This window comes from Hemiscyllium ocellatum, chromosome 13, assembly GCF_020745735.1.
Source record: "Hemiscyllium ocellatum isolate sHemOce1 chromosome 13, sHemOce1.pat.X.cur, whole genome shotgun sequence".
Classification (NCBI taxonomy): Eukaryota; Metazoa; Chordata; class Chondrichthyes; order Orectolobiformes; family Hemiscylliidae; genus Hemiscyllium; species Hemiscyllium ocellatum.
In genome coordinates this window covers 56,510,871-56,538,498 of record NC_083413.1, presented here as the reverse complement: position 1 = coordinate 56,538,498, position 27,628 = coordinate 56,510,871, and the positions used below count along the sequence as shown (strand labels likewise).

Sequence of the window (27,628 nt, the reverse complement as noted above, 5' to 3'; positions counted from 1 at the left end):
CTATTATCAACACTCTTGGGAAAGTGGCTAGTCTCGAGGTACAAGCAATGTAAAATAGTCAGGAAGAAATAAACCAGCAGGTTATTAATTCACTATATACATTAAGTATCGTAATCAGGAGTTAACAAGTTTGCATCTAGTTTACATAATAAAAAGTTCCATGATGATAATAACTTAAACAAAAAAATCATATTTGCCGTCTCACTACATTTCATGTTCCTGATTTACCTTCCTATTTAATTTGCAGGCCCAAAAAAATGAGAGAGAATCAATCCGACAGAAGTTGGCGCTGGGCAGTTTCTTTGATGATGGCCCAGGAATTTACACCAGCTGTAGCAAGAGTGGCAAACCCAGCCTGTCTTCACGGTAAGTGTTAGAAATGACGGTTTGCATCTGGAGGATTATTGAAGAGCACTTGCATTGTTGATTTTGGAGTGTAATGATTTCATGGACTCATTTTTGGAGGAGAATGAATCAATATTTCATTAACTGATATGTTGATTGAAATTCAATTTGTAGTAACTATTTTTTGCCTTTCAAATTTCAGTGAGCTCCATTCCTATTCCTATTCCTTTTCATCATACATCTTAAATTATAAAGGTATTTTCTCTTTGGTTTACATCTCTTACACTTTGGTGGATGTAACCATGACTACTTAAAGTTCAAGCCAATAACTAAGTTTTTTATTATTTTCCCTCAGTGACATATGGTTTGAGCTTTTGTTTTTACACGTAAGGATAAATTCATGTTTAATCTAGAAAACAGTACCTTCAACAAAACAGCAATCCCTCTGTATCAGATTACTTCCTGCCTTGGTTATGTGCTGTAGTCCATGTTATTGTGCCACCATAGTCTTACCAGACCATAGAGGCTGCTCTCTCATTAGAAAGAAGTGACTGGTGGTTTAACCCGAGGGCCACAGACATCAGGCAAGAACAAGGTTGAGAAGGAGAGTCCTTCAAGTTAACCTCAAACTGGTGATGGGAATTAAACCCATGCTGTTGGCATCACACTACTCTGTAAATCAACAATCCAGCCAACTGAGCTACAGGGAGGCTTAAACCCCAACCTTCTGACTTAAGGAACAGTGCCATCATTCAGCCAGACTAAGCCATGAAAGGTTGTAAAAGTATTTTTTAATAAAAGAAGAATTTGTAGTAATCAGGTAATTGCATGGATATTTGTAAGTCCCAGCATTGTAAGGAGAGGACAGGCGAAGAGAAAAATGAAGGTCCACCAGTTGAGATGATAGCAAAGAATGGCCTCCATCTCTCCTCTCAAACTGATCATTGCATTGTTCCTTTCAGTCTCTCTGACAAATGATCATTATATTTTTATTGTGCAATTTTTGTCTCTTGTTCCTTTTGGGACAAAGAACAAAATGTTACCTTTATATTCTATCATCATTTTTGCCAGTTCAGTCTGATGCAATGATTTCCATTCCCAATAATTGGTCAAATAGTTGACATTAATGTACCATTGTGAAAAAACTGACAGCCTGGTTGTATAGTGACTCAAAATCTCAAAGTTCTTTGGCTGGAAATGCTACCATTACACATTTAATGACACTTTGTCACCTGGACAATATAAAAGTTATTTGTAGTGTTTGTCTTCTGTGCCCTCCAAATTACATTGTAACTATAAGAATTTTAAAGATGCAGAAATTCCAACATCAGTGAACATGTTGGAGCCAATAAACTTTAAAGCATTTGTGATACTCCATATCTGACATCACCAGGTCTTGGAGAAATAGATAAAACTATACTTAAACTCAATTAGGGCACTGAGCTTCTCCTGGGGGGAGAAAATGTGACCTGCAGCTTGTAATTCAAGTTGGTGACTCACCACTTCCCTTCACCAAAAATGTATTGATGACTCAAGATAATGTCAAAAATTGAAGTGCCCATTTTTACTTCAGGCGAAGTAGTTACTCGGAGCAGACTTTAAAGATGATGATTTTACCCAGAAGCCCCAGATTCTAGCACATACAGTTTAAAGAGGAAAGCTGATTTGAAGGCAATGGTATTCAAATTGCTTTGAAAATTACAAAACATCCAGGAGTCCAGTGCAGCGGAATGCATATTTTTCAGGTGGTGTTAAAAATGCTCAAGCATCTCACAGTCAAATTGTGACTCAACCAGAACCTGACAGTATCAACGTCATAAGTGATAGGCACTCATTTTTGTGTTTTCAGACAAAGTATTATTAGCACAAAACCCAATGATGGTATCACAAGCAGTGAAAAAAAATTCTTCAATACATTTCTACTGCCATGCAGCTTATATACAGAGAACCCTGTATCTTTTTTTAAGGTGGTATTTTTCACCTGTGTTAAGTCTCCTATTTATGCTTCGCATTCTTTCATGGCTGAAGATCAAATATAATCCTCACAAAAATCTGCAACAAAGCAGCATTGGGTGCATTTCCCTCTGTTCATTTTACCATAAATAGAAGCATTAAGCATTTGCTTGATGTATTTTAATAATGGAAGGCTGAGAATGATTCTCCATTTCCTGAGGTATCACCAGTCATGAACATATCTACCACCATTGCCATCATGAAGTAACAGAGAGGGATGTTGGAGGTAATTTAGAAAATGTAAATATAGCTTTTCAATTGGCTTTTGATTAAATACTTCATAACAGACACACTTGGAATTAAGTAGTCTTAAAGGGATGATAGTGACTTGGCTATACTGTATATAATTGCCAAGGTGATGGATGGAGTAACTGATACTTAATGGATGTTTTTTCTTACTGGAGAGAAGTATGAACATCAGTAAGCTTCCCACAAGCAGTTGGGAGAAAGCATGTTCTGAGAGACAGCCAGAACAATTGTGAGTTTCTTGGAATTGGGAGTACGTGCAAATTCAGTACAGAGCAAAAGAGATACTTTTAACTGTTGTGATTTATTGGACTAAACAGTATTCAGGACAAAAGAGTAATCAATATTATTTGATGTTCAAGATCTTCCAAATATTCAATTTAAAGGCACCAGTCATGGCAGAAGAGTTCAAAACAATGATGCGTTCTTCCTACTCCAAGTCAAAAGGCACAAACCTTTCAAGTGCCTGGCCACAGTACCTGAACAGGAAGTGTCTCCAGCTGCAGATCCTGGACGCCTGAGTTTCGGAGCTGAAGTGGAAGCTGGGGCCACTATGGAGCAGTGCGGGGTGAAAGTATCATGGGTTACATGAATAGAGAGGTGGTCAGACCCTAGGCTAAGACTCCTCTGAAAGGGAAGGAATGGGAGACCATCAGGCAAAGCAGGAGGACGAAGTAGGCAGTGCAGAAGTCTCCATAGTTATTTCTCAAAACAGATATACTGCTCTAGATTCTGGTGAGGTCAATGGCCTCTCAGGGGATGCAGCAATTACCAAATTTGTTGCGTAATAGTTGGCTCTGTTGCACAGGGAGGAGTGAAAACCTCTGACAATACAGTAGCCATAGGAGATTCAATTTAAGACATTTCTGTGGCTGCAAATGTGACACCAGGTTGGATTTTGCCTCCCCAAAGATTCCGCAGAACAAGTACAGGACATTCTGGAAGAGGAGTGGTCATGGTACACACTGGTACAAATGTGGTAGTTTAAAAAAAAGGCATGAGGTCCTAAAAATAGAATATAGGGAGCTAGGAAGTAAATTGAAAAGTAGGACCTCAAAGGTAGTAATCTCAAGATTACTTCCAGTGCCAAGTGCTAGTCAGAGTAGAATAACAGCTTATATCAGATGAACATATGGCTGAAGAGATGATATGAGGGGAGGTTTGAGATTCCTGCAGTGCTGGGACCAGTTCTGGATGAGGTAGCACAAGTTCAAACAGGTTACACCTGGGCAGGACTGGGACTGATTCCTTGGGGAAGTATATGCTAGCATGTTGGGAGGCTTTAAACTAAAATGGCAGAGAGATGGAAACCTATGCAAGGAGTCCAAAGAAAGAGAATACTGATTAAGAACAAAAGACAGAAAGAGGAATAAGAAAAGTGATAGGCAGAGAAATCAAGGGCCAGGATCAAACAGGTTCACAATGAAATGGGACAAGTAATATTAAAAAGACAAGCCTTAAGGCTTTATCCCTTTAATACACAGAGCATTCACAATAAACTGGCTAAATTAATCACGCAAACAGATCAAAATTGGTAAGATATGGGATTACGGAGATTTGGCTGCAAGGTGACCAGGGAACTGTACATCCAGGGGATATTCAGTATTTCAGAAGGACAGTCTAAAAGAAAAAAGTATTGGGGTTGCATTGCTTGTTGAAGTGGATATGTCTTGCATTACTCGACTCTTCAGTATGACCAAATGGAATATTAGACCGTTAATAGACTACATTATTTAGGTAAATTATACAGTCCAAGATTTTGAATTATTTGTGATTTGGAGGTGCCAGTGTTGGACTGGGGTGGGCAAAGTTAAAAATCACACAACACCAGGTAATAGTCCAACAGGTTTATTTGGAGGCACTAGCTTTCGAAGCGCTGCTTCTTCACCAGGTGGTTGTGTACAAAAACCATGACCTGATTTTTTAAAAATTCCAGCTCAAGAGCACAATGAGGTCTTTCCTAGCTGTACAAATGCAATCACCTGATGAAGAAGGAGCACTTCAAAAGCTGGTGACTCGAAATAAATTTGGTGGACTATAACCTGGTCTTAAATTAGATTAGATTACTTAGTGTGGAAACAGGCCTTTCGGCCCAACAAGTCCACACCGATCCTCCGAAGAGCAACCCACCCAGACCCATTCCCCTACATTTACCCGTTCACCAAACACTGCCGGCAATTTAGCATAGCCAATTCACCTAACCTGCACATCTTTGGACTGTTGCCTGAGGTGGGAATTGAACCACCGTGTGGTGTTGTGTGATTTTAACTTCGAATTATTTGGTGCGAGATATCTCTTGCCTCTACAGTTTAAATTTTATTATTCTGAACTTACAAAAGAATCATTGAAATGTTGATTTAGTAGTATATTGACAATTATATATAACTAGAATCAGTAGTCCTTGGCTAGTTTCTTAAACTTTGGATTATTAAAACCATGTTCTGCAACTCATCTGGACTTTAATAATCCCTTTTAATGAGGTGACATGGAAGCATTAAGGATTGCAAAGGGACTTGAAAGGGTGAATGTTGAGAAGATGTTTCACCTCATGGGAGAGTCTAGGACCAGCAGACATTATCTCAGAATAAAGTGGCACTGATTTAAGACTGAGATGAGGAGGAATTTCTTCTCCTGGGGGATTGAGAGCCTTTGGAACTCCAAGCCAAAGAGAGAGCTGTGTGGGCAGAGTCTTTCTGTATATTTAATCCCGAGATAGACAGATTCTTGATCATCAAGGGAATCGAAGGCTGTGGGGAAATCACAGGACAGTGGATATGAGGAATGTCAGAGCAGCCCTGATCCTGTCAAATGGTAGAGCAGGCTGAAGGCCTGGAAAGCCTACTCCTGTTCTGATTTCTAATGGTCATACGATCTAATGTTTTCAGTGGTCTAGTTTCTCTGTTCTCACATTTGTTTGTTGCATTTTGGCATACAATGCCTGATTTGTAAATATAAAAATAAAATAGAAAGACAACAATGGAACATTTTTGTCCAATTAGCATAATATGAAATCAGTCATAAAATGGACCAGGTAAGAACAGATACCTAGGACAGATATTGCAGATGTTTATACAGCAAGTACACACAACACTTCTATTTATTTGTTCTGGAGAATAGTATTTTCTACATAATTCTTTGCATTTCTGTATTTGTATCTAAAAGATTAATCCACAACTGCATTCCAAAGCATTAAACATCTGCTGCTGTCTGTCATGACCTTTCAGTCAGTAACTGTCATTGGCATGTGTACAAACAGCATGACCTGATTTTTAAAATTCCAGTGCAGGAGCACAGAGTTGAGGCCTTTCCTAGCTCCACAAAAGCAATCCAGTACAAAGTACCCAGCTAGATGGGATACTTGGGCTGGTGTTCCCTGAGATTTGTCCAGGCCGGTCCAGAATGAGTGAGGAGGCAGCCTGGATGCAAGGTTTGCCTCAGATCGCTGGCACTGTGTGAAAGGTTTTTTTTTAAAAAAAACCACATAAAACATTTGATCAGCCCACACACTCTCATTCCCACCACTTTACCCATGCTGCCAAATCATGCCATTGCATGAGTCCTACCTATCCCAAAGCCCCTCTGTGGCAACCAGAGATTTGCTTGGGTTTTAATAATAAAGTTACAAATCAGTAGCACAGATAATTAACACATTTGTAATGTAATTTAAACCAGAATTGTCTGTTACTCTTCATTTACCCCTCAAATGGCCAGATGTCCATATATGTAAAATTCTAGTAAAACCAGGCAGTTTGTCCCTGACTATATTTCCTGTGTAACAAGAATAATTAAAGCACATTGAGTATTCAATTGGAGATAAGTTAATTAAATCAGAAACCACAAACCATCATAATATATTAGGTGAATGTTTCATCATTCCAGACAATGTTTGTTTTCTGACTGATAGGTGATGCTATGATCTATAACAAATGTGTCACTGCTTAGTTACACAGTAATAGTGGACTTTGTAACTCCTTTCAGTAACTATTAGCAAACAGTTCTTCTGTGAGGGCACAAACAATGTTGTTGGAGAAACTCCATATTATTAATTTTACAAAGTATAATGGAACTAAAAGGTAATGCGCAGAATCTGATATGGAATGAGCAACATGGGCAATATCAGACAGAAGCCCAAGGAGACCAATCTCCACATCAGGAGCGTCTTGCTCCAGTTTTGTACCTTTTGATAAACAGTGGCAGTGCTCGGTTGCCAATTAAGAGGGTTGGTCCTTGTTAAACATCTTGTTAACAGCCTAACACACCTTATTATGTTCAGCTTCCTCTTTGAATAAAGGTGTCAAATAAGCAAGTCAGTGAGAAAACTCAACGTGGAAATCAGAGTCGGTCCCTGATGAATTCAGCTGGCCACTTGTTTCGAAGGACCTCTGTGTGAGACAACAACATGTTAGCGTGCACTCCATGTCCACAAACATTGGCATTCAATAATGTTTAGCACACCATAGAAATAATTTATACACGTGAACAATACAGCTGGTGATTCCCAAGTCTGTACTGCTCAATTTTGTCAAAGTTCAAGGAATCTCTGAGACATGGAGAAGTTTGTTCCTTGAAGGCATGAGGTGAAATGCTTAAATGTAGGTTTAGCCCCAGTGCATTTCTTTGCAAACTCTCACCCTCCTGAGGCATCTCAAACCATGGCATTTAAATTGAGTATGGAATTCAAGTGAAAGGGATCTGCTACTTCCTGACTGAAAATATATTTTGTCCCATCAAAGTAACTTCTGATGGAATTAACCTCAACTACATCTCTGAAATTAGAAAATAATCAAATCTCACCAATTGGTTCTTTTGTTCCAAAGTGCTTAGCAGTAAACCTCCAGGGATGATGGGAAGGTGGGTGGTCAAATCTGAGAAGTATGCCTCCAAGTGATTCCAGTTTAAGGATTTTAGTGATGCAATTAAATCCAAATCATTGCATTTTAAAAATATATACCTTTAGGCAGGATTTCCCAAGAAAATAAGGCCAGGTGAAGCATTTACAGCACTAAAATGTGACGATCTGTCCATCACATTCTTCCCCCTCCCTCCACTGCCAACAATCTGATATCTCCAGCCAAATCCTTCAGTCTCTCTTCCCCACCCTAACCATCGGAAAACCAGTTTCCATGCAGTTAGGGCACCGTACCCCTCCTCCACCTCAATCACTCAGAAGTCTTGGACCTGTCGCTCTCTCTAAAATTGTCAATTTGCTGCTTAAGTGAAAACTGACATTGCAGATCTACCTCTTTTTAAATAATGACCAAATTTTTACTTACTTTAAAATCATAATGACCAGAAAATCCACAGTCACAGCTTTACATTGTTTGATAAGTTGGGACAGTTGAAAGTTGTTAGGCAAATTGATCTTTCCACTTTTAACTGGCCCATATAACTAAAGACATTTTCAGATTATTGGAAAGAGTGAGTAATGAGTGATTATGGTTTTTGTGAGTGGTATAATAATCATTGGGAAAGAGGTCAATCCACCACAGCACAGGAGATATATTTAGGAAGGTAAGTTGTTAATAAAACTGTTCAGCAAAGGATTCAGGAAGCAAATAGCTTTGAAGTAAATGGCTAGGACTGTTAATGTAAATACAGTAGATTGTTTTCAAAGGATTCAAGAACAGATAAATCATGAGATTATGTATCTTTGGTACAGGTAAACTGGAATGCATAAGGCAAAATGCTTTTCAACCCAATAGAAAAGCTCAAAATGCCACAGTCAAATTGTGTGGTTAAGATTGACTACCAGTGCTTTTTAAAAAATAAAAGGTCCATCAGTTATCTCATATTTGTCTAAAGAATATTCTGATTTGTTGCTAAAAGGGATATTGACCAGCAATTGATCCAGACTGACAATTCAAAATCAGTGGGCAGCATCTTCCACATAGGGTGCAGGCTTTGGTGTCAGTCTCAATGGGGGTTTAAAAACCTCACTGTACAGGAAACAGTCACTCATTGGAACTTCCCCAAATCAGAGGGTGTGCTTGTAAAAATAAGGATAGTGGGTGGGCTTTTGATTTTGGAGAGCAAACAGAAGCAGCATTAGGATGCCCTTACAGACAAGTGATAAATACGGTGCCCCAGAGCAGAGGTACCCTCTCTTCAACATGTTCAAATGGAAAATAAAGAAAAGGCCTTTCCAGCCAAGTTATTGCTGTAGAGGGAGGTGGAAGGGAGCAGCTCCACATGTTGCAACATTCAAAAAAACATAAATGGTTTGGTGAATTCAGATGCGTTTGATATTGTTCTTTAATGATCATGGCCAAATCATGGAAAGCTTCTCCAAATATGAAATACATTAGCACTCAGTATTTGAGCAAATGCAGTGGGTGAAGAATCCCAGTTATGACACACTTCTGATATCCATCAAATGTAATTGTGCGTTCTACCATTGTTCACTACCTTGATGGAATGTTAGCTGCAGTGAAAAAAAAGTTTGAGTTTACAGTAATTGCCATAATTTTCATCCTTCTACTTAAATCTAGAAAATGTCAATGATCCAAACGCATTACTGTTGGATCTACAGGGTGATTTTTACTGACAGGACCCAAGACTTACTGATATAAATATTATACACATCCTTCAGAACTTCAGAATTTGACAGTGAGTCAAATCTATACTAGTTAACTGTGTTATTCACGAACAAAAGGGAAAAACGTTTTCTCAGCTAGAACTTCTTTGGGATATTCAGAGGTGTGTCGCATTGACTTATGGAAAGTAGGGTGTGAATGTTTTGTGATGTGGATTACCTACACTGACAACATTCTTCCCCCTCCCCTCTTCCACCCAAGCTGCACCGGAAACCTTGTTGCCTTGTAACAAAATACAATAGGGATAGCATTAATTGAGTCAGGCTGAGATATCCACTCCCATCCAGCAGAAGTCCCACTCTGAAGAACTGTTGACAAATCCAGTTGGCCTGGTGGAGCTTAGCAGCGCCAGAATTGCATAGTGGCCATAGCTAGAACTACAGGCCAGAGAAGACATGTTATGGAACACATACAGAAGTTGATGAAAAAGATCAGCAGATCTGGCAGCATCTTTGAAGAAAAGTCAACGTTAACGTTTCGGGTCCCGTGACCCTTCAATTCTGATTTTTCTTCACAGATGCTGCCAGACCTGCAGATCTTTTTTGAGCAACTTCTGTTTTTGTTCCTGCTTTACTGCATCTGCAGTTCTTTCAGATTTTATTTGATCCTGGATCTCTCGCAAGAAGTTTGGACTGCTCTGTCTGCTGGACCAAAAAGAGAGTGCAGGGGTCATGTTTTGGAGAGTAACACTTCCTCGTCCATCCTGTATGAGTGCAGGTCAGGTTACCCACCTTGCTTCAGCATTCCTCTACAACATTTACTACCACAGTTCCTCTACCACAGTTACGACTGTGGTGTAAGCAAATAGGGCCCCTAAATGACCATGAATTCACCGCTTTAGTTTCTCAATAGGTACAAGGACATGTGCAGTACCTGGAGGCTTAACTGCCCCCCTATAACATGATGGATGGATCTGAGATTGCGAGAATAAGATGGGCAGACCTCTAATATTATTTTTCTTGTAACAATAAGGGAGCCATAAAATTGACATTAACTAAACTGTTACATATTTCATCTCACAAAGGAATTATAAATGAGCTGCTGCAACTTGCCTTAACTCATGAATTATTCAGTCCCACAGCTTCTCTTTTTGTTTGAAGTAAAGCCATCCCCCTGTACCCCCTCCCGGGGGAAATACGTTCCAAGACCTAACCCGTAAGCTCGAAACCATGGATAGTGGTGAACCCATTCACTCAAATGAGAAACGTACCTCCCTGGCAACCCCCAGGTCTCTGGTTCTGGAAAGTTCCATGTAATATATTCAGGCTATGGTAAACCACGGGTAACTGAAACAGCGGTAACCGGACCCACGGATTCAGTGGGTCACCCTGTACGACAAATACAAGGCTAGCAGGGAGAAACTGTCTCATTCCATGTCTCAATTTAGTTCTTAATTTCTATAATCATGAAGTTTTTGTCTGTTAACCATATTTAAATAATATTTAAATAAATATTTCAATGATTTAAAATTAAGCAAAAAAAAATTTGTAAATGTAACTCACCTTTTCAGCGAGATGTAAATGTTGAAGTGTTGCACAAAATATTAAGTTAAAAATATCAGATATTACCATTTTGTCAAAAATTTTCATTGTGTACTTATCAGGACATTTCACAAGAACATTTACATGCATGACACCTGTTTTAACTTAACAACAGTCATCCTCTGTTGTATACTTCAGGGCAATACCTTAACCAGAGACAGCCAACCTGTTTAAATTTAAAGCAAAACTTGACAGTTAACCACGTTAACCTCCACCAGCCACCATCTAATCATTTTATTATCCATGATGAGGCCTCTACCAATCAGAGTCCAATTGCCAGCCAAAGAGTACTGTCTTCTCATACAGCATTAACGCTAATTAAAAACTGAAATAGCCATGGATGCTGGAAAACAGAAATTCCTGGAAAAGCTCAGCAGGCCTGGCAGAATCTATGGAGAGAAACCAGATTAACATATTGTATCCAACAACCTTTCCTCAGAACTGTTGATATCTCAGAAAATGTTGATTTATATGCAGAAGATAGGTTGGGAGGAGGGATTAAGGACTAAGCAATAGTTGCAAATCAAGCCCAAAGAGAGAGAAGAGAGTTGGACAGATAAAGGCATGGATACTGATCAGGCCAGGAGAATGAATAGCTATTAATGGGGACTGTTAGTGGCTAACAATGAGTACTGATTTTTTTTCTTTTAAGAATGAGTTAAATCAAAGGAAACAGCAGGTGAAGTCCAATTTTTTTCAGAGTTTGAAATGTAGCAAGTGGGTGGATTGTCATACGGCCTTCACTGAGCAAGTTTCACAAACAGGCACAATGTATAATTGACAGCTGATTCACTTTTTTTTTGTATCTCCTTTCATACTGAAGTTCAGTTTCAGCCCCAGGTTTTGCACAATTTTTCTTTACTATTTATGAAGACTATTTCCAGTGGCTGATTACTTATGGGCGGCACGGGGGCACAGTGGTTAGCACTGCTGCCAGGGTCCCAGATTCGATTCCAGCCTTGGGTGACTGTCTGTGTGGAGTTTGCACATTCTCCCCATGTCTGTGTGGGTTTCCTCCGGGTACTCCAGTTTCCTCCCACAGTCCAAAAATGTGCCGGTTAGGTGAATTGGCCATGATAAATTGTCCGTAGTGTTAGGTGAAGGGGTAAATATAGGGGAATGGGTCTGGGTGGTTTGCTCTTCGTAGGGTCAGTGTGGACTCGTTGGGCCGAAGGGCCTGTTTTCACACTGTAAGTAATCTAATCTAATCTAATTATATATTCACTAAAACATGCTCAATATTCCTGTGTTTCAGGCTTCAGAGTGGAATGAATCTGCAGATCTGTTTTGTTAATGACAGTGGAAGTGACAAGGACAGTGATGCAGATGACAGCAAGACTGAAACAAGCCTTGATACCCCTTTGTCGCCAATGGTATGTGTATCTATTTATTTTATTTTAACCAATTCTGCAGTTTCATAATTACAGAAATTGCATCTCCTACCTCCTGACCTGAACTATTACAAACTATATAACAGTTCCCTTAGCTCAGAGCAGCCCCTTTTTCAAGTCAAACCACCACCACCTCAAAAAAAGTTTTCCTGCTTTCTCTTAACCACTCTATTTCCAACTTCTCAATCCATTAAAAGATCCTAGAAGCCCTCATCACCTCCCATCTCTAGATGCCTCTCTCATTATCTGAGTCCTTAATGTGTATCTTGTGCCTTTCACATTGAGACTAAGCCTTCCATTTTCACGATCACTGCTTATGTCCAGTGAGATGAAGGTTATGTGATCCCTTATTCTCATGACCAGCTCAGCCTGAGCTGCATGCTCAAATTCAATGACCACATCACATCACAGCAACTGAACTTCACCCTGGGAGAAATTGCCAGATCAGAATCCTAATAGTCATCCGGAGCCTGAAGGCACCTGGACCCAACTGTTGAGCTAGGACAAGAACACTGTCATAACTGAACTCTCAAATTTGTTCAGCAAGATCTGGTCTGCGAAGGACATCTCAGAGGACTGGAGGTGAGTTCTAATTAGCATAGAACAATACAGCATAGTACAGTCCCTTCGGCCTTCAATGTTATGTCAGCCTTTTATCTTACTCTAAGATCAGACTAACCTACATATCCTTCATTGTACTATATTCCACATGCCTGTCCAAGAGTCGCTTTAATGTCTCTAAGTGATAAAGAGGGGAACCCCCGTGACTGCAACAACCGAAGGTCCTTACAATGCTGTCACCATCTGGCAAGGTCATCTGCATGGTATTCCTCAACAGATTGTAAGGAGAATTAGATATTAGTTTCTGAAGAATAGGTCAGTTTCCAGTTGGCAGAGTTTTATGCTCCGGTACATCATACTGCAGAGTGTCAGAAGCTTCATCGTAAACTTCATTGATTTCATGAAGACTTTTAATAATATCCATTAAAACAACTCTATTACATCACGCAATAGTACAGCATCCCAGAGTATTTGTTAATAACTTCATACCCATATACTATGACTTCAGTTGCTACGTTAAGATCAGCACAAACGCTATAGACTCCTTCATCATCACCATCACAGGAGCATAGCAAGGCTGCATACTCTCTCTGTTCTTTGGTTTCTTTTGTTAATGAGTTCATCATGAAAGCAATGATGGGTGCAGACAATGGCATCTCATGCCAAGATACTGGTTGGCAGACCTGAATTTCATCACGTTGTTAGCTATAGAATCTTAGACTTCAAGATGTGAGCTCCAGTCTTGGGAGTAATGGAACCAAGCCTGGACGCGACATCAGCTGTTTGTAGGTGGAGGTGGGTAATGCAAATGCTGGAGATTGGAGTGGTGCTGGAAAAGGACAGCATGTCAGGCGGCATCCGAGGAGCAGGAAAACCGACATTTCTGGCAAAAACACTTCATCGGGAATGAGGCTGAGAGCCTCCAGGGTGGAGAGATAAATGGGAGAGGGGTTGGGGCTGGAAGAAGATAGCTGAGAGTGCAGTAGGTGGATGGAGTTGGGGTTGGCAGTGATGGGTCAGAGGGTAGGGTGAGCAGATAGGTGGGAAGGAAGATGTTCAGATCATGAGGACAGTGCTGAGCTAGACCCCAGCACTGTCCTCATGACCTGTCCCATCTGTCAATCTTCCTTCCCACCTATCCACTCCACCCTCCATCCGACCTATCACGTTCACCCCACCTCCATCCACTTATAGCATTCTCAGCTACCGCAACCCCCCCCCCCACCTCACCGGCCTCACCTCCCCCCCTCTCCCATTTATCTCTCCACCCCGGAGGCTCCCAGCCCTCATTCCTAATGAAGGGCTTTTGCTCAAAATGTTAATTTTCCTGCTCCTCGGATGCTGTCTGACCTGCTGTGCTTTTCCAGCGTCACTTTAATCAGCCTTTTGTAAACAAAAAGGCAATGATGCATTGATGCTCAGAAGGCTCCCCCATCACCATCTGGCAACAGGACATCAAGAATATCGAACACTTGCCCTGCTTCAGAAGTAACATCTCCAAGGAGGGCAAAACAAATCGCCTTCTATCCAAGAATTGGCAAAGCAGCATCAGTCTTCTAGTGGTGTGGACATCCAACAACATCAATATGGCCATGAAGCTGCAATACTGCATGTCCATTATGCTACCAAATGCAATCTATGTCAGTGAGACATGGAACAGAGCAACAAAGCTGGATATCTTGCCAATTTAAAATGATGAGCATCACATGGAGAGACAACATCACCATTTTTTAAAAAATGCTGCAGAGAACTGGACAAAGGTGTCTTCAGGACATTGTGACAAACAACTGAAATTGTAGGGCATGTATTTTGCCTCCCAGGCAAACACCTAAGAACCAGCAAAGTACATTTGAGGACCTTGAAGAGTGGAGTGCAACGTGGGCTGGAGCAAAAGAATGTTGTTGGCCAGGGCTGGTGGAGGAGCCTTGCCTCCCATTGTCCAGTGTGGAATCGACGATCTAAGCCTAAGTAAGTGTTTTTGTCGATCTCGCTAGTCACAATATATTGATCACAATATTTGATCACTCCACCCTCCCCTATTGTCTCCCCTTTGCCATTCAGCACCACAACTAGACCTCTTGATATACATGGAGAACACACAACTTGTCTCTGTTCCATCCTTGTGCCCATGCTGATGCATGAAAGAAAGTGTATGAAATACTGAAAGCATTGATATTTTTACTGTTTTATGTAACTTTTTTTTTGAAGCCACCATTCTTGCCCCTGCTCAGTCTACTTCAGACTCCATTAGTTTGAGGGCAATCTGATGCAATGATTGACCCATTGCTAAGTTTTTAATTTGCTATCCTGTTTCTGACTAGATGTCGTACCCAACCTCTTCAGCATTATTCCTGACCAGTTCTGTTAAAATCCCGTTGTTGCAAAACACTTGTATCACAAATTTTGCCTGACAGTGGAGAGATGAGCATTGGCTAGTAGCTCTTGTACAACCATCCTGCCCTGTCCTGATCAGCCTTTAATTCTCCTTGCTGACTCCTAGGTCACTGAGTTGGGTTGCTTCACACCTCATTCTATCTCTGCAGCTTCTTCAGACAAATTTAGTCTTCAGTCCTTTGAGTCTGGTTTGCATTGTTTCCATCCCTCCCTCCACTCAACCAAAAGTGAAATTGTCTTCCATAGTCTCGGGAAATCCTTTGTGAAACCACTCAATCTTTTATTATCCCTTTGTTTGACTTCCACAGTTGCGTTATTTCCATCTCTTTTAACTTTGCCTTCTAAGAATTCTGAGTTCTCCCTCAAAGACGTGGTTTTTGTTTCTCTCACCTGTGCAACATCTTGAATATTTTGTACATTTAAAGTTTTTGTACAAATGTAAACTATTAAATATAAAAGTAGTTGATAATTCATTGTAGGGAATTATCTAAGTCAGTTTTCTTTGTGTCCCTGTTTTGAAGTCATTACGAATATTGTAAAGCCTGGATTTGTGCAGAAGTAATTTGGTTGTCAAGGTCAAGAGCAGATGTCCCATTTGCTGCTAATAACTAACCCAATTCTAATTGCACCAAGCAGTGCTTAAATTGATGTCAGTCAAGTTCATATGATTATATTGAAACGAACAGAAACTGCAAAGGCAATGAGAAGTGTTAGGCAGGCACATTTTCTGGTAATATCATGCAAAAGTTGAATTAAGTTCTGCAAATGCAAAGCAAAGAGATAAGGAGGTTATTTGCTTAATTTTCACATAATCTATTTTTGAATGATCAATGAAGCTCTTATTTTATGATGCTTGTGGCAGGTTCTGTTCTCTGGGACAACTTTGTTCAATTAGTCTCCATTTACAAGTGCATCACAACAGCTCATTTCTTCCTTAGAGCAAACAGAGTTCGTCGTACTCTGACCGAGACACTACTGAAGAAGAGTCTGAGTCACTTGATGATATGGATTTTCTTACAAGACAGAAGAAATTGCAAGCTGAGGCTAAAATGGCTCTTGCTATGGCAAAACCAATGGCGAAAATGCAAGTTGAAGTCGAAAAGCAGAACAGAAAGAAGTCCCCTGTGGCTGATCTGGTAAGTATCCTGAAATATGGAATACAAATGCAAGATTCCAAATAAACATTTGGCCTCAACAATACCTGCCTGTGATTTGTACACAAATGAAAGTACTTAACATTACAAAAAATATTTTCCTCCCTAGTAACCAACAGCAACTTCAGCAATTGTCTGACTGTAGCATAAGTTTGAAGCTTTTCCATCCCTATCAGACGATTTTAAGTGTGCTGATGTTGTGTATGCATTTGAAATAACAAACTGAATTGTCAATTACTCTTTGCTATCTCAATGCATTCATGTTAATATACCAATTGAGTATGATTACATCTTCTGTCTATCACCATAATATCTCTGGATATAAATCAGGTGCTCAACGCTGCAGAGAAGGTGTAGGAATTATATCATGTTGACCAATGTTTTGAATTACATCTTTCATAGATTTTATTACAGTATGAAGTATGGTGGGGAGGTGATGGCCTAGTGGTATTATTGCTGGACAGTTAACCCAGAGACCCAGGTAATGTCTGGAAACCTGGGTTTGAATCCCGCCATGGCAATTGGTAGAATTTGAATTCAATAAATATCAGTAAGAGTTTAATGATGGCCATGAATCCATTGTCAATTGTCGGAAAAACCCATCTCGTTCACTAATGTCCTTTAGGAAGGCAAACTGCCATCCTTACCTGGTCTGGACTACGTGTAACTCCAGACCCACAGCAATGTGGATAACTCTTAACTGCCCTCTGGCAATTAGAGATGGGCAATAAATGCTGCCTAGCCAGTGACACCATCATCCTATGAGTGAATAAAGAAAAACAAAATTTAGTTTCTAAGTTTGCAATCAAATGTTTGTGTACAAATTCAAAGATTGAAAGCAAACTCAATTTGACGCTAGAGATGTTGGGAGATATAACGTACATTCATGATGTGTTTTTTATTTTCATTTATCCAAGAAAATCTTCTCTGGTGTTGCTCCTGATAACTCCACTTGAAACATTGCTTTCAGGACAAGAGTATTATTCCAACAGCTATGATTTGAGGTTTTTACAGCTTGTCTTGCTCTGTACTTTTTGATTCTGAGTTCCAATGTCATTCTCTTTGCTGAGCCTGAGTTCCCTAACATCGTTCTTTTTGATCCAGATACACTTTCAGCAACATATCCAGGCTGACTCCGTGAAGTTGTCTGTTCTTTACTTAAGTGCCTAGAAATTGTCCTTTGGCTCCAGATCATCTCCTCCCATCCAAAGCAATCAGAATAGTGAGTCACTTGGAGGGAAATATGCAGATGATAGCATTGTCTTGCATCTATGGTTGTCGTTCTTCTAGGTAGTTGAGGTGACGGGTTTGGAAAGTATTGCCAAGGAAGCCTTAATGAGTTACAACAGTGTGTCTTGAACATGGTACACGCTACAACTGCCATGCTCACTGATGGTGGGAAAGGAAGACTGGAGGTTATAATGATTCACTGTGACTCAACTTGGAGAAATAAAATTTAGCATTAATATTGAATACTAGGCTGTGCCTCAAACATTGGGAGTTTTCTTTCATCTAATTCTTAATACTAGCTTAACTAGAAAACAGCTCCTTTTTCATTTGTGCCTTTTTATACTTAGTTATTTCAATAGTGAAATTATAAACATAAATCAAATTTATATGAATTACTTCAGAAACTGACATTGCCCAAATAATTTGAGTATGGGCTACTTAAAAATTTGGAACATATGCTTGAGTGATTGTTATCTGAATTTCCTAAAAGTTGTACTCAAACCAAAAATAATTTGCAGAAAACTAAAATTAAAGTAACCTCTGCAAATATGTGCAGTTTCTCCTGCATAACATTTTGATTTGATTTATTATTGTCACATGTACTGAGATATAGTGAAAAGTGTTGTTTGCATGCTAGCCAGACAAATCATACCTGACATAAGTACATCAGGGTAATAGAATAGAAAACCAAATATGGTGTTACAGTTGCAATGAAGGTGCAGAGAAAGATCAACTCTAATATGAGAGGTCCATTCATAAGTCTGATAATGGTGGGGAAGAAGCTGTTATTAATCTCCTGGTATGTGTTTTCAAACCTTTGTATCTTCTACGCAATGGAAGAGGGTGGGAGAGAGTATAACCAAGTATCAACCAAGTCCTGAATATCTGATTTAATTTCAATCCACAATCTCCTCTTAAATCCCAAAGTAGTGTTTAATTTTCCAGAATATTGGTTCACATGTCATATTCTAAATGACTACTCATAATTTCAAGTGTTTTTCTTTCATTTCTCTACAAATAGTTTAAGCTGTTGCCATAGGATACTAAATGCATTTTTGCTAAATTAACTGTGACGACAGAACGCTGATGCTGAACTTCCAGTTTAGCTGAGATATCACTAAAGTGGGCAGATGTGATACTTCATTGCATTTGGTTTTTTCACATTATCCAACTTGAGTGAAAGTTTAAAGCTTGATGAAATTGGCATTACTTTTTAAAAATAAAGCTCTAATCTAATTATTGAAAGATCAACAGTATTGTAGCTCACTATGTCATTACAAATGTCCATATACACTTATTCTTTCTGAAGATTTATCTTATGAAACACAAACCTGACAATTTGGAGAGCTCACTCTCCAGTTCCATTTGCCAAAGCATGCTTAACAGTAATGGTTTGTGTAGATTGGATTCTGAATATGTGTTGGTTTGGTTATTGTAGTACACTGTGACAGGATGTGGTTTAAAAAGGGTATAAGACCACAAAATATAAGATGGAATAGACTATCCTTTATTGTCATGTGCAGGAGCGCAGTGAAAAGTTTCCAGTGTTGCCTCTCATGGCGCCATCTTAGGTGCAAAAAGAGGAATAAAAAAGATGTTGCATTACCTTACAGAAATTAATAGTATAAATTAGAAATAAGACATTGTTAAAAGGATAAACATTACAGTTAGATAAACAAATTACAGATCAACATTACATTGCAGTAGCTTGGTGCAGGGGCTTTCAAACATGGTCTGACTGTCCTTGCAAACTGCTGACTGCCTGCACCAGACTGCAGTCCAACAACCATTCCTGCTCCACTTCAGGCCTCCAGTCTGCTTCACCCCAGCTCTCAGCAGGTCCATGTTGCTCCAAGTCTCCAAGCCTCCAGCGTGCTCCAGCCCAGCTCTCAGCTGCTCCACGCCACTCTGGCCTCCAGCCTACTCTGCACCACTCCAGGCCTCCAGTGTGCTCCAGCCCAGCTCTCAGCTGCTCCACGCCACTCTGGCTTCCAGCCTGCTCTGCTCCAGGCCTCCAGCCTACTCTGCACTACTCCAGGCCTCCAGCGTGCTCCAGCCCAGCTCTCAGCTGCTCCACGCCACTTTGGAAGATCATGATCATGAACATTTATGCACCTGACACTTTCCAGGCAGGGTCAGACTGGGGTGTGGAGGCTCACGCGCAGTGCGCTGCTGCCTGCTTTCCTGAATGGCGAGCGGGCTTAGCAAGTGCTCGCTGTGTCAATCTCATTGAACAGATTGGGGCAGAATGGGGGCGGGGAGCGGGGAGGCTTCGGCAGAACTGCAGGTCCCTTACACACAAGTGTGTGTCTGCTCAGAAACAAACCCTGAGACAGAGAGAGACACCAAGACAGCCAGAGCGAGGAAAAAGAAAACTTCAGAAAATTGCGAGCCCCAAAGGCTAGGCATTGAATCAATTAACTGAATAATCAATTATCCGAATGAAATAATGCCTGCCCATCTCATTTGGACCACTGAGGTTCTTCTGTATATGGATTTCAGTAAGGTGTTTGATAAAGTTCCCACGGTAGGCTTTTGCACAAAATACAGAAGCATGGGATTGAGAGTGATTTAGCGATTTGGATCAGACATTGGCTAGATGAAAGAAGACAAAGGGTGGTAGTTGATGGGAAATATTCATCCTGGAGTTCAGTTACTAGTGGGTTACTGCAAGGATTTGTTTTGGGTCCACTGTTGTTTGTTATTTATATAAATGACCTGGATGAGGGGATGGAAGGATGGGTTAGTAAATTTACGGATGACACTAAGGTCAGTGGAGTTGTAGATAGTGACAAAGAATGTTGTAGGTTACAGAGAGACATAGGTAAGCGGCAGATCAGGGCTGAGAGGTGGCAAATTGAGTTTAATGCAGAAAAATGTGAGGTGATTCACTTTGGAAGGAGTAACAGGAATGCAGAGTACTGGACTAATGGAAAGATTCTTGGTAGTGTAGATGAGCAGAGAGATCTCGGTGTCCAAATGCATAGATCCCTGAAAATCACCACCCAGGTTGATCAGGTTGTTAAGAAGGCATATGGTGTGTTAGCTTTTATTGGTAAAGGCATTGAGTTTTGAAGCCACAAGGTCATGCTGTAGCTGTACAAAACTCTGGTGCGGCTGCACTTGCAGTATTGTGTACAGTTCTGGTCACCGCATTATAGGGAGGATTGGAAAGGCTGCAGAGGAGATTTGAGGGCTGAAGGGTCAGTACTGTGCTGTAATGTTCTATGATTGAGAAGGTTAGTGCATGAGAAACATCTGAAAATTGGAATAGAATAGAGAAAATGTGAAAAAACGGAATTAAATGCTATTTACCTGAATGCATAAAGTGTTTGTGACAAAGTGATGAATTAGTGACACAAATAGAAATAAATGAGTATAATGAAACATGATACTGTTACAGTGACATGCTTACAAAGTGACCAAAGCAAGGAACTGAATTTGATATTTTGAGAGCAGGAGGAGGGCTCTGTTAATAAAGATCAGTGATGCAACAAGAAGTAATCTTTGCCCAGATGATCATGAAATAGTATCCATTTGGGTGGGAGTAAGAAATAGCAAGGGAAAGTAGTTTACAGATTGCTCACAGTAGCTGCACTGTAGGTCAGAGTATACATCAGCAAATAATGTTATGTTATAATTTGCAGGTAATTTTATTCTTATAGATTGGAAAATTTGAATTAGCAAAGATTGCTTTGTGAATAGGTTCATTCAGTGAGACAGTTTTTTCGAACAATACATTCTGTATTGAATCACACAGCTGGCTATTTTAGAACTGGTAGTATGCAATGAGACAAGATTATTTAATGATCTCATAGTCAAAAATCCTCTGGGGAAGAGTGTTCACAACATGATCAAATTTCACATTCAATCTGAGGTTGAGAAACCTGCATCTGAAACAATCTTCTGTGTTATCAAAGGCGATTAGAAGGATATAAAGGTAAAGTTAGCTCAAGTGGAATGGGAAAAGGTTCTTGGGTAAAATCGTAGGGGCAGTGACAGACATTTAATGAGATATTTTGTAATTCTATACATAAATATTGCATTGTGAAAGAAAGACTCAATAAAAAGGATGAACCATTCGTGCCTAACTAAGGAGGGTGTCAAATTGAGAAAGAAATGTTGCAAATATTAATCGTTGGTTTGATGTTGGGGGCAATTAGAAAAGAACAAGAAAAAAGTAAAATAAAGAGGGAAAAATAAGTAACTCTTGTGAATCTTTCTTATTCCTCCTTCTAATGACTAGTAAAGGTATAGAGTTCAAAACTGTACACAATCTTCCAGAATAAACACAAAATATTTTGCAGAGCTTTTGTGGTGCAGAGGTATTGTCCGTATCTTGTGAGCCAGGTGGCCTAGGTTCAAGTCCCACCTGCTCCAGTGATAACATCCCTGAACAGGCTGATCAAAAAACATCTAAAAGCCAAATTCTGCAGCTGCTGGAAATCTGTAACAAACAGAATGCTGGAGAAACTCAACAGGACTGGCAGCATCTTTGGAGCATTTTGATTCCAGTATGAGTCTTCCTTAGTTCTGTTAACAATCATCCAGATATGGTTTTGCCAGAACTGTCGCATTATTATATTCCAACAATGGCGAGAGTACTAGGAACCATAACTGCGTACCAATCATGAGGGTATTTCATTCTCTGACGAAGCAAATCCCAATAATGATAATACACGCATCTCTAATATTTACAGATGAAATTTAAATTTGAAAAACACTTGTGCCACCTTTGTGTGCTCAAGTCTGGTGTTAATCGCAATTCAATGCCAAAGCACTGTATGTGTTCAGGAAGGAGTTAGATATAGTTCTTGGGGCTAAAAAGATCAAAGTGTATGGGGAGAAAGCGAGAACAGGGTTCTGAGGTTGAATGGTCAGCCATGATAAAGGACTGAAGAACCTACTCCTCCCCTATTTTCAATGCTTCTATGTTTAAGCAAAATAAGGTTGAGCATTCATGTTGAGCATCAGTCCACAATACAGAATTGGCAGTGATATTGGGCTAGATGGAAACGTTAATCACAGATGCTACCAGAGAAAGTTGCAAGAAAAAGAAAAAACTGCCAATTGGAAGATTCTCCAATTGAGGTTCAATCATATTATTGCAGAAAAAGCTTTACTTTGATGTTATTTATCTATTTTGACATTGCTACCAAGTGTTGTTCAATTATCTTTAACTATAAACAATTATTTGTCCATTAATTCCAAATAAATGGGTATTAGTCCTAAATGGAAATTGTGACCGTTTGCATACTTGAGTCAGATTTGAATGTTTTTGATCTGCTAAGCTCCCATTTCAGGCAAAAAGCAGCAGAGAATCAGCTTGGAAGCTGACACCCAGCCTGCAGCAAGCTAAACTCAGCAGGAAGGTCTCTACAATAGCAGTCTCATTCTCACTTCTCTTCAGAGGCAACCTTTCCCTCCAGGAAACATTCTGAAAATGTTTCTTTGAGGACCTGTTTGGCTTCCTGATGTCTTGCTTACCGGAGTGACTATGGTAGACACCTCACTAGAATGGGTTAAAAAAAAAACCAGCATGAGACCCTGACTCTATTTATTGATGAGGTTTCTGCTGGATCCAATGGAAGCTTACCCTCCAGTAACACCAGCAGTGTTAAAATGGAAATGCAGCAGGAGCAAAACTGCAAATTAATCCACTCGATTTTAACTGTTCCTTTGCTCCTTTCCCAGGGATTGAATGGGCTTTGTCCTCCACGTTTAATGGTTTTGTTTCTCCTGAAGTCTGATATATTGGCAGGAGGAGGCCAAATCAACCATCTACTTGTTCTTCAATCATTATGGAGCGTTTCAATAACTTCCTTTTGTGTTTGCTGCTCTCATTATCCAAACAAAAACAGTTTGGTTTCAGTTAAGATAATGCAGATACCATCAAGAAAGCTTGACTTTATAACTCACCCAACAAAATATGTAGAGTGGGATTGAGAGTCCTTTTTATTAAAGTAACCGTAAATCCGTCACTTCAAGTACAGGTTTGTTACATGTGGCAAAATATCAGTGTTGAGTTTGATTTGTTCTACCATAATAACTTTCCTTCACTCCACTTAAAATCTTTTCATGCACCTGGTTCTTTGTTGCTTTACAAACAGCATCTATAATTCATATTTCAGAGTATTGCTAGAGATTTTTACATACCCAGAAATGCCTGTCAGAAGTAATACTTTACACAAACATTTCATAAAATTGCATGTTGTTTAAAGAAAACAAAAAATCAAATCTTGGGATCTGGAAAGCACTTAAGTTGGACGTTATTTACTCTTGGATAATTACAAAATCCAGACTGAACGATGTCAGTGAGTTGAGGCCAGAGCAATGGAGAAGATTGACAGACTGATGGAAATGATGGATCAAACAACCAGCTATCCCTTGCCCTTGCAGCAATTGTTTTTAGTTGTTGCTGTTTATTTTTCTTTTGATTGTTGGCATTAAATCAGTTCAGTGATGTTCTTTAGAGAAAGAAACATAAGAATAGAAGGACATCCTTACCTGGTCTCGCCTTGTGAAACTCTGGCCTCACGCCAATATAGCTAACTCCTGATGGTCCTCTGAAGTTGCCTCGCATTTAGTGAAACTGTTACAGAACTGTGAGAAGTACATTGAATGGGCCACTTGACTGTGACTAGGTTTTCATTTACAGCATGATGGAGGTACATCCAGCCCAGTTGCCCTTCCTCACTAACATCTAGGAACCAGTGCTAAAGTTAGTCAAGCTCCTCCACATTTAGTACATCAAGAAATGTCTGATGGACTGAAACAGCAAAAGCTAAAGCCTGAGAAACAGCCCAGCTATCGAGTTGAAAAAGTGTCTGTTTAGCTGGGCCTTTTTGTTATATATAAATAAATATCATTCCTTTGAGGCCATAGGTTAGCAATGATTTGATGTCATAAAAAAAAGATTCAGTAACAATGTCACATTTCATTGCAATTGATTTTTTTTTAGGCCATTGTTGCTAAGTTGCGTTTATTCTTTTCCAGTTGCCTCATATGCCCCACATCAGTGAAAGCTTGATGAAGCGAAGCCTCAAGCCGACAGACCTGCGAGATATGACTATTGGCCAGCTGCAAGTTATAGTCAATGATCTACACTCCCAGATTGAGAGTAAGAATTACATTTTCTGTTTTGTTTAATCTGAAGAATACGTGCACATAATATTGATGTACAGAACACTCCAACACATGCAGTTCAAAAACACATTTGGGCACCATACTTTAGAAAGATTTTGAAGTCAATGGAGATGATGCAGAAGAGATTTATTGGATGGTTCCAGAGGCTTCCATTCCAATGATAGATTGGTGAATCTGGAGCCATTCTATTTCGAGGTGTTTGAGAGGATGTTTGATAGAGGGATTCAAAACCATGTGGGTCTGGAAATAAGGAGAAACTTTCACATTGGCAAATAATTTGCAAATCAGAGGACATCAATTTAAGGTGATTAGCAAAATGACCAGAGGGGACAAGCATTTAGGATTTAAATGGCCTGAGAGTATTGTAAAGGCAGAGTCCATTGTAGCTTTCCAGAGGAAATTAATTGCTTAAAGAGAAAATAGTTGGATTGAAGAAAATGATTGGAGAGTGAAACTAATAGAGTAGCTCTAAGAGAATGCTGACGCAGACACAGCGGGCTAAATAATCGTGCCGTTGTTATTCTGTGATTCTTTTCCATACAAGTAGCAATAATATGCACAAAGTCTAATACTGTAATGTACTGACGCAGTGTACAGGATCAGTATCAAATGAAAGTTTGTGTCAAATATCGAGGATATAGGAGGGCTGATGGCCAGCTCAATGAAAAACTCAGGCTTTAAGCAGTGTCCTCAAAGGAGGGAGAAGAGTGGGGAGATTTGGTGGCAGGAAGTTTAAGGGGTGGCATGGTAGCTCAGTGGTTAGCACTGCTGCCTCACAGCACCAGGGACCCAGGTTCAATTTCCGCCTCAGGTGACTGTTTATGTGGAGCTTGTACATTCCTCTGTGTCTGTGTGGGCTTCCTCCCACAGTCGAGGGTCAGGCAGGCTAGGTGGATTGGCCATGGGAAATGCAGGGTTATGGGGTAGGGGAGGGTCTAGGTGGGATGTCCTTTGGAGGGTCGGTATGGCCCTGATGAACTAAATGGCTTGCTTCATGTTGTAGTGATTCCATGAAATTAGTACCTTGGCAGTTGAAGGCATGGTTGCTTGTTAGCCTAAACCAGTTAAATCTTTTAACTTAGAAAATAATGAGGTGGAGTTGACAAGCAGTGCATTCTAGCATGAACTTCATGATGATCTGAGTCAGGGTTTCAAACCACAGGCAAGGGAGTACAGGGCTGCTGTCATATCTTCAAAGGGAGAATTTATTGAAAAAGATTAAAGACATTTATTAAAATTGTTATATTTTTGTTTTCAGTTCTTTTTAAGTTTGTTTTCCTTCCGCCTCTTTGGTTGGTTACTCAGGAGGTATGGTTTTCTTAAGCAGCCTTCTGACACCTTACTTTGTGATTCTGTGCAAGATCTTGGCAAGTTATCGTACCATGAGGTACATCGCAACTGAACTGAAACATGAACTCAACTGAGGTCCATTTATGCACTTCCAGCAAGGGTCAGTGGATGGCAATCATGAGTAGGAATGTTGAGCAATGACTTTTTCTGAAGAGAGGGCACTGCAGTCGTCTAAATCCTTTACCAACAGATCAGGGCTCGAAGTTCAGCCCAGAACGCAAACCTGAGCCTTTCTGTTCTAATCACTGGTAAAACTTATTCAACCATCAAAGAGCCATGTCTTAATTTTGTATAGAATTTAACAGTTCACCCAAATGTTTTGGTTGTACTTGGATGCAGCTTCAGATGTTTTCACCTTTTAACATAAGGAATTACAAATAGGTTGAAATGCAAGACTAATTACAGATTATGTAGAACAAATCAGAAAATTCTGCAACTGGTTTGACTGGTCTTAACCATACTGTTCCAGGTCAGCTTATGCAGCTTTTTAATCAAGCAAATGATAAGTGTGGCCTGTTCCAAAATTGGTAATGCTGTCCAGGAGCACTGTTACTGAGGTTACTATCTGCTTTTAATGCAACATCACAAATATTTTCTTCAGGTTCTTATGATGTATATTGCTTCCTACAGCCCTCATTATCGAGTGCAGTTCATTGTAATGTAATGTATTTTAGATATTCCTACATAGGACATTGTAATGAATATCTATAACAATACATTTTTAAGTATTGTGCTCAAATTTGGTCACCACACTATAGTAAGGCTGTGGTTGCTTTGAAGAAGGTGCAAGAGAAGCTTACCAAGATGGACAAACTGTGATTGTTTTCACTAGAGCATCTGAGGCTAAGAGGTGACCTAGTAGAAGAATATAAAATTATGAGAGGCATGGATCAGGTGGTTAAGTCAATGTTTTTCCCAGGGTAGAAATGTCAAACAGAAGGGGGCAAGGTTTTAAGGTGACAGATATAATAGCAGTGTTTGAGACGCATTTGAGTAGATGCAAGAACAGGCAGGGAATAGAGGGAAATTGAAGATGTGCAGACAAATGGGATTAGTTTAGAATAGCATCATGATCAACGTTGACGTTGTAGAACAAAGGGCCTGTTTCTATGCTGTACTGTTCAACGTTCTACGTAGTACATGTGCACAGAATAAGAATAACATAAACACTGTGATAGATTTTTCCAGGGTGTGTCACCACTGATTTAGTTGTTAGCTGTCTCGCCTCTGGGACTTGAGCATAACAATTTCATCTGATGCTCAGTACTCAGGGAGTGGTGCACTGTTGGAGTTGCCATGTTTTTGATGAGAACTTTAAGCAGATACCCATCTTTCTTCTCTGATTAATGTTTCAAAGTCAAGGTTATCTGGTCATTGTCATATAGCTGTCTGTGGGAGCTTTCTCTGCACAAGTCAGTTCCCAACATTTTAACAGGAACTGCACTTCAAATGTTCTTTGGGAGTGAAGCGATTTTAGTGTTTAGTGAACTGGAACGATGCTATGTCAGTGGAAGTTCTTGTTTTATTTCAGTGCTCAGGGGAGCAGAGTATTTGAAGGAGAAAGACAAGGGTGCATCAGAGATTAACACAGTTAGAGTGGTTGCTACAAAGCAGTTCATTCTCCAGGCAGAAACTTGGAGGTAGCTAGGCCTCACTCAGCCCAG

At 39.9% G+C, this 27,628-nt stretch overlaps 1 protein-coding gene across 6 annotated transcripts in view; it reads left to right on the top strand.

Annotated features, from left to right (window-relative positions):
- The window catches only part of schip1 (schwannomin interacting protein 1), a 167,188-nt gene that overhangs the window by 116,608 nt on the left and 22,952 nt on the right, over nucleotides 1–27,628 (top strand). For all 6 annotated transcript variants that reach the window (XM_060834198.1, XM_060834200.1, XM_060834199.1 and 3 more), the window contains 4 exons: nucleotides 248–366; nucleotides 11,994–12,111; nucleotides 16,023–16,220; nucleotides 24,465–24,588. In XM_060834198.1, the coding sequence (XP_060690181.1) occupies nucleotides 248–366; nucleotides 11,994–12,111; nucleotides 16,023–16,220; nucleotides 24,465–24,588 (559 nt within the window). The remainder of the gene's footprint in view (nucleotides 1–247; nucleotides 367–11,993; nucleotides 12,112–16,022; nucleotides 16,221–24,464; nucleotides 24,589–27,628) is intronic.